Source organism: Engraulis encrasicolus, chromosome 2 (genome assembly GCF_034702125.1).
Source record: "Engraulis encrasicolus isolate BLACKSEA-1 chromosome 2, IST_EnEncr_1.0, whole genome shotgun sequence".
NCBI lineage: Eukaryota > Metazoa > Chordata > Actinopteri > Clupeiformes > Engraulidae > Engraulis > Engraulis encrasicolus.
Window position 1 is genome coordinate 27,368,002 of NC_085858.1, and position 7,500 is coordinate 27,375,501.

The 7,500-nt window shown below is 48.7% G+C and overlaps 1 protein-coding gene across 1 annotated transcript in view; it reads left to right on the forward strand.

The window, feature by feature from the left end:
- The first annotated feature begins 4,019 nt into the window (after positions 1 to 4,019).
- Positions 4,020 to 7,500, forward strand: part of lfng (LFNG O-fucosylpeptide 3-beta-N-acetylglucosaminyltransferase) — a 12,512-nt gene continuing 9,031 nt past the window's right edge. Inside the window, exon 1 of the mRNA XM_063185315.1 lies at positions 4,020 to 4,590. Within this exon, the coding sequence (XP_063041385.1) occupies positions 4,156 to 4,590 (435 nt within the window). The 5' untranslated portion in view covers positions 4,020 to 4,155. The remainder of the gene's footprint in view (positions 4,591 to 7,500) is intronic.

A 7,500-nucleotide genomic window follows, 5' to 3' on the forward strand; every position in this document is an offset into this window, starting at 1 on the left:
TGCCTGCCTGCCTGCCTGCCTGCCTGCCTGCCTGCCTGTCTGTCTGCCTGCCTGCCTGCCTGCCTGCCTGCCTGCCTGTCTGCCTGCTTGCCTGCCTGCCTGCCTGCCTGCCTGCCTGTCTGTCTGGGCATTCTTGTGGGGAGCGGGGCTCCCTCTGTGAGGAGAGCGTTCATTTCATTGGAATTCAGCGGTAACGTCTTCAGAGAGGCAGAGATCCAGGATGTGGGTGGCGTGGTGTTGTGGCGTGGTGTGATGTGGGGTGACGGAGAGGAAAAGGCTTTGGCTTTTGTTTAGATGGATAAAAAGAAAGAAAGAGCAGAGAGGAGAGGAGAGGAGAGGAGGGAGACACAGAATGCAAGAGTTGCAGACTGAATGACAGAAAGGAAAAAAGAAGCGTGTGTGTGTGGGTGTGTGTGTGTGTAAGTGTGTGTCTGTATTCCTGTGTCCGTGTGTGTGTGTCCGTGTGTGTGTGTGTGTGTGTGTGTGTGTGTGTGTGTGTGTGTGTGTGTGTGTGTGTGTGTGTGTGTGTGTGTGTCTGTGTGTGTGTGCATTTGCGTGTGTGTGTGTGTGTGTGTGTGTGTGTGTGTGTGTGTGTGTGTGTGTGTGTGTGTGTGTGTGTGTGTGTGCGTGTGTCCATCTCTCCATGTTTTGTCCCTCCTGTCAGGAAGGGTGACAGAGGAAAGGAGACGAAGGAGACTTGGCAAAGGTTCCGTGGTGGGGGGACGGGGGACATGGGGGAGGGGGGTACAAGCGGAACTTTCACTGATTTTTTTTTGTGTGTTTGCAAACTTTCACTGTTTTTTTGTGTGTACGAGTCTTGAGCTCCCCTCTGCCTTTAACCACCCCCATTATTGTGTCCTCCTGGCCCTGACTGGGGGTGAGGAATGGCCCCTGAGCTGAGCTGAGCAGGGGTGCATTTCTAAAAAAGAGTTGTTTTCAGCCAGTTAGCAACTTGGGTAGGTGTCATTGGGAAATTGCATTGAAAACAACGAAGTAGCTAATGAAGTTAGCAACTATGGTTTCCAGAAATGCAATCCCCAGAGCTGGGCTGAACTGGCCAAAGAGCTGCCTTTTCAGACGTGCTGCATTGCCTGGCGGTGTGACGTGGGTCCCACTCCCCTCACAAGGGGGGGCAGAAAGGACCTGCTGTTCCACGAGGAATGAAGCGGGGGCCGCGGGACCCGCCCCCCTCTGCTTGGTTTCTCATACTGTTCTTAATGCCCTTTTTGTGGCCCGTCTCAAAGGGGGCAACAATGCCCGTTGTTTTGTCCAGCATATACACCACCACCACCTCGGACGGGTTAAAATTAACACCCCCCCCCACACACACACACACACACACACTCACACCCGCCAACCCTTTTTCTTTAAATGCCTCTTCCTTTCTTTCTTTCTCTTACGGTTTTTGCATGCCCTGCTTTTGTGTACGTGTGCCTTTTCTAATGCACACTCTGGACTTTGGGAAGTCTAGACCGGCTAAACAGTTTCTTTGCAACCAGTGCAACTGTGAAATTCTAGTGTGACGATATGCACATACAAAGTGACAGGCGGACAAGTGGTGAAGAATAAGCACGAGTAAGCTGAGTATACCTTTCTGACAAACTTCAAGGAAAGGAAATATACGTTCACCTACTGTATGAATGCAACTTATTTTACCTGCAATAGAATTTATGAACCAAAAAGGATTGATATCACTCTAAAATCACACTAAATCCTGCACTGAACGTGTTTTCCCACTAAGCCACCACCAATAACAGATGTATTCACAGTCTAAGTTAAATATGTGTATATTGCCTCAAAGCAGGCATTGCTATATAAAACCCAAAGAGGAAATATCCGAGCCTAGCCAGTGATTTCTTTTATCAACAATTATTTGAAATATAGTCAGTGAGAGATGGCTGTATGATTTGCCTTAATGCTTTCATTATGATCACGTCATCAGTCTGTGTAGTCATTTGGTTTTCCTCTCTGAAACACAGAGTGACAAGTAGACGTGAGATTGCTTCGCTCGAATCTGCATCTGCTTGGACCTGAATTGCAAATAGATTCTTTCTTTCCTCTTCCTTCCTCCTTTGCACGGGAATCTGCCAAATGAATTAATGCAAATGCCGTCATGCTCTGTCCTCGTTGCCGGTCTGTTTGTTTAAAGGACCGCTGATGTAATTAGGCATTGGTATTCAGTCCGTGGCCGGACGTACGTATCTCCTGTCCTGACTTAGCAGCAGACTGCCCTGCCGGGTGGCGACTTTGAGGAGAGCATGTGTGTGTGTGTGTGTGTGTGTGTGTGTGTGTGTGTGTGTGTGTGTGTGTGTGTGTGTGTGTGTGTGTGTGTGTGTGTGTGTGTGTGTGTGCGGACCTGTCATCACCAGCTGCTTGGCAGTCTGCTGGAACCCACGCCTGGTGGGGTGTGTGTGGGTGTGGGTGTGGGGGTAGGGGGGGGCTTACGCTCTCCGCTGGCTGGCCCAGGGGACCTTCGCTCCGGCCGGGCTGCTATTTCAAAAGATGCACGGCGGTGCTCCAAGCCATAAGGTCCAATGACAAGCATTGCATGGCAGAGCAAATTCACACAGGCAAGGCAGATGAGGGCAGATGGGCCAACTTATGCTGCTATATGCTGCATCAGAAATCAAGCTTTTCAAATCATTGTGGGTGACTCTGGGATGTGGATGAATTCACACTTGCTAACTCCGGAGGATAAGCGAGACTGAATGACTCTGTTTCTGAACTGTCACAAAGGGGATGTCTTTTTTTTTCTCCACCACAAGATTGCTTTGACTGAAAGCAAAGCAAAGCAAAAATGTTAATTGGTTTGGAAGTTGTACTATGGAAAAGAAAATCATTTGATGGTGATCTTTATGAAGTTAAATTTGCAGTGTCTATTACTTGAGACGAACGGAGGGAGGGGAGGGGAGAACAGTCACTAACTGCCAGTAGACAGTGGGACTCTGTTGGGCTAATGAATGTGTCTGTGAGGGGATGTTTTTGTCTGTGAAGGGTATTGTGGCTGTTAGGGTATGAGTGTGACTGTGGTTGGTTTCTAGGGATGCCACTGAAAGCAGAAGCACCTGCAGACAACTGGAAAACAATGGTTAATGCCTACCAGCGGTCGTAAATCTCTAGGAAACTGGCACCGCACACGCAGAGAGACAGAGAGAGAGAGAGAGAGAGAGAGAGAGAGAGAGAGAGAGAGAGAGAGAGAGAGAGAGAGAGAGAGAGAGAGAGAGCGAGGGAGGAAGGTGGAGTCACACACACACATAAACACACACACACACACACACACACACACACACACACACACACACACACACACACACACACACACACACACACACACACACACACACACACACACACACACACACACCAACTGCCAACCGGAAGACGAGCCAAAGTAAACAGGCTTTTTGCCCACCTGGCTGGAGCACCCTGTTTAGCTCTTCCCCTCTCCTTTATCAGCTTACTCCACATGAACACCTGCCTGCTCCTGCTTGCTCATTACCCAACAGGAGTCTTAACACAATCTGGTCTGAATGGCTATTATCTAGTGTACACACAGACTGGATAACAAGCTCTCCCATTAGCCTATCTTACATTCTAACAGTTAGGCTTACCTTCATTTAATTAGTGTGCAATACACTAACTGTAGTGGTGGGCTTTCTTTCTTTCTTTCTTTCTTTCTTTCTTTCTTTCTTTCTTTCTTTCTTTCTTTCTTTCTTTCTTCAACTGCTAATGAGGGACTGATGATGTCTTTGTCTTGGATGAGAACGAGGTCAAAATTAGATAAGGATGACGTATTAAACAGGACAAATTTAAAAAGTGTCCAAATTCCGAAACACTTTAGTTTCAGGCTTCAGAACATGGTGATACCTCCCTCACGAGGCGTGACAATATACTGTATGGGCGTGACTGAAACTTGAAACTCCTCCTCCCCCACGCGAAATCAGTGGGGCCTCGAGCGCACAAAGAGTAGTCAAAGCCCGCCCACCACAGCGAACGCAGTTTATAAAACCCCCCGCCCGCTCAACGATTAGTGTGTGTTTTCATACCACAGTGCCAAGACAGAAAAGAGGATGCACGTTTGAGTACTTAGCCTAAAGAGGTTTGGAGTAGATCGGGGTATTTTGGATATACATTGTTTATTTTAGTTGTATCAATATGTTGAAAACTTACGGTAGGAAAGCGGCGTTCTCTGCCGCGGGCGCAACTTTCGCCTGCCTGGTCGTGCTTCTGGTAGTTGCACAGCAACAGCAGAGACTACAGGTGGATGAAACGTCCAGCGATAGTGAAGCGGGGATGCGCTCGCTGCAGAGCCTCAGCGACCTGGGTGCAGAATCGGACTCTGAAGTATCGGTAAATGACGGACAAAGCACCGAATCGAGGAAAGGATTCTCTGCGTATTTCTCTAAATTGAGTCGCGGTAGACGGGAGGTAGAGAAGCCCACACAGCCAACCAACTCTGCGACAAATGAGCCTCCCGCTGAAGACATCAGCGCGGATGACATCTTCATCGCTGTGAAGACCACGAAGAAGTTTCACCGCTCCAGACTGGATCTTCTCCTGGATACATGGATTTCAAGAAACATGCAGCAGGTAATATTGAAATACTTGTTGGAACTTTTAGCCCATTTATTTACGTTCCTGTCCTCTGACTTGGTTGTTATCCTGCATAGTCTATGTGGCATGTGCAGTGCACAGATGGACGCGGGGTCCGTATCTTTTCTGCGCGCTAGCAGCTGTCAGAGTCTATGGCATTGTTTTCACAACAGCTGTTTTTGGAGAGGCCGAATTAAAAGCGTTCTTTCATTGTCTGAGGAAATCTACTGGGATTTGGCGTTTTTCCCACGATTTGCTGCCCAAGTTCTCAATAACATACAGCACTTCTCTGGGGGTTCACGAGATGTAACCCTTCTTTTGTGTAATAGTTCTGAAACACAAGGGTTAAGATGACAAAGTCCTCTTTTTATGGAGCTCTTAGACCTTTTTCGCCCTAGTGACAGGCACATTTTGGAGAAGCCCCCTTCTTTTTTCTCTACTCTCTTTCCCTCACTCTCTCTTTACTCCCTCTATTTTTCATCCGTTCCCTCTCCTTTTTTTACACTCTGTCCTCCCCCATTGTTTGGGGTGTCCTGGTGAATGCGCTGCTGCCGTGGATGCATCACAAGAAGACGGCTTCAGAGCTGTCCCCTTTCCAGGGAAACTAACAAAGCGTCTTTCTGAAGGCCATAGAAAAGCTTTTTCCCAGCCCCTTGTCTCGGTACCCTCTCCATGGGAACAAGGGGAAGCCGGAGCTGCAGGCTTGGGTCAAGCAGGCAGGCGATGGGAAAAAAGCGTCGGAGCTTCGTTAAGAGCACGGCGGCGGGGACAAAGGGAGGGAAGTATCTATAGGGGGAAATCTGCGCTGTGTGCAACATGCTGAGTAGGGACGCTGTGTGAAAAACGCGTACCCCTGAGAACCAGGCACCCTCTCCCCTTTTTACAGGCCCTGCACAAAGACGCTCTCGGCGTCCCCAAACAGAAACAGAAGCCAGTCACAGTGATTTTATCCACCACCAAGAGTAGACGCCACAGTCCTTTTTTCTAAAAGTCAAATTAATTCGCTTCGGCCACAATCATCCTTTTTTTTACATCCGAATTCTTCACAGGACAGGCTACCTTGCTAAGCTGTTCTGATAGGCATCATTTACGCGTAGCATCACCCCCTAGCAGCACAAGCTGTGTGGCCCTTTTATAAGTCCCTGTTGCTATAGTTATAGAAGCTATGAGCAGCTTAGAGGCTAAGACTAATAACAACCTGTGATACATTCCCACAAGTCTTTCACATGGGCTTGCTGTATTTCCCAGCTCTAACAAACAGGACGGTCTACCTTTCAGTTAGTCCTGTGAGACAGTCAGTGGGTTTGCCTCTCTGGCCTACAGGGCCCAAGGCCAGTAGCTGTTTGGTCAAAATTGAGCTAAGAGTTGGAATTTGCTTTATAACAACACATATTCTCATGAGTTAAATTCATAGCTTGTTTTTTCTCAAGAACAACCACAAATGCATCAGTACCATATTATACCTACAATATGTTCAATCTGGTCAGGATGACATCATTGTGATTTTTTTCCCTCCCCCTGGGCAACATGTTGGTGTCGTTACTGGACTTTGTCTTTGTAGTTGGGCAGCATTTTCCCTTCATCATCTCTGTACATCTGCGGCTCCAGATGTAGGCAATCTCCGTCTCCGTCCCAGGTTAATTCAGAGCAGCGGCAAGTGTTGAGGGAGGTAGGCGGAGGAGGAGAGGGGGGGTAGATGGGGGGGTTCTGAGACGTGTCTTACAGCGAAGCCATGACTCTTTAAATTCCCACTGCTTGATCTGCCTGTATGGCTAGCGGATGATGTAAGTCAAGCCTCTGCTGTGTGTGTGTGTGTGTGTGTGTGGGGGGGGGGGGGGGGTGCTACGAAAGAAGAATAGAAAAAATGTGTGCGTGTGTGTGTGAGAGAGAGAGATAGAGAGAGAGGGTGACAGACAGAGGGGTGGAGTGGGAAACAGAGAGAGAAAGACTGAGAGAGAGAGAGACAGAGAGAGGGTTAACAGCAGGGCTTAATGTGGCAGCTGGTTGGGAGTAGCTTGCGCTGTGTGCAGGGCAAGGGAAGGCAAGGCAGACATAAAAGAAGCTCCTAACCCTGACCCCCACCACCACCACCACCACCACCCACCCCCAGAATACAAGTGGGAGTCTCTGCTGTAGCTGCGCCCAGGGGATAGGATGCCAGGTGGCCCTAAGCTTTGGGGAGAGAACAATGCCCCCCCCCCCCCCCCCCTCTAATGCCTGGCCCCTAATACTATAGCTCACTGCAGGCCCATATGCACAATATTGCACATATGGACGCTCCCATATGACACCACTTTCCACTAGTGGTTGACGAAAACACCTGAGTTCATAAAAGTGCAATTAAGCGTAATTTGAGGAACGTCATGGGATTCCGATGTTGGAACACGCAACACTTGGCAATGCTTTCATCTCTGCTTTGGCTGGCATCAGGGGAGACACTTCAGGGAAGCAACAACCCCCCCAAAGCATTTCTTGAATATTTTTTTTATATCCCGTGGGAACCATCAGCGCTCATGTTGATAATGAATACACCCGATGGCGAGATGTAGCTTGGCTGGAGGCAGTCTTTCTTCATGGCTACAGACCTGATGTTGTATCTCTCCCTGTCCTCTCTTCTTCTCTCCTCCACTCTTTCCCCTCTTCTCCTCTCTTCTTCTCTCCTCCACTCTCTCCCCTCTTCTCCTCTCTTCTTCTCTCCTCCACTCTCTCCCCTCTTCTCCTCTCTTCTTCTCTCGTCCACTCTCTCCCCTCTTCTCCTCTCTTCTTTTCTCTTTCACTCTCTCCTCCAATCTCTCCTCTCTTTTCCTCTCTTTTCCTCTCTTCCTTCTTTCACGCTGTTGATGGTTCCTCATCGCCTGCTTTTCCGCATGAAGTGGGGCGCCCATTCACAGCGTGTTTACATGTAAA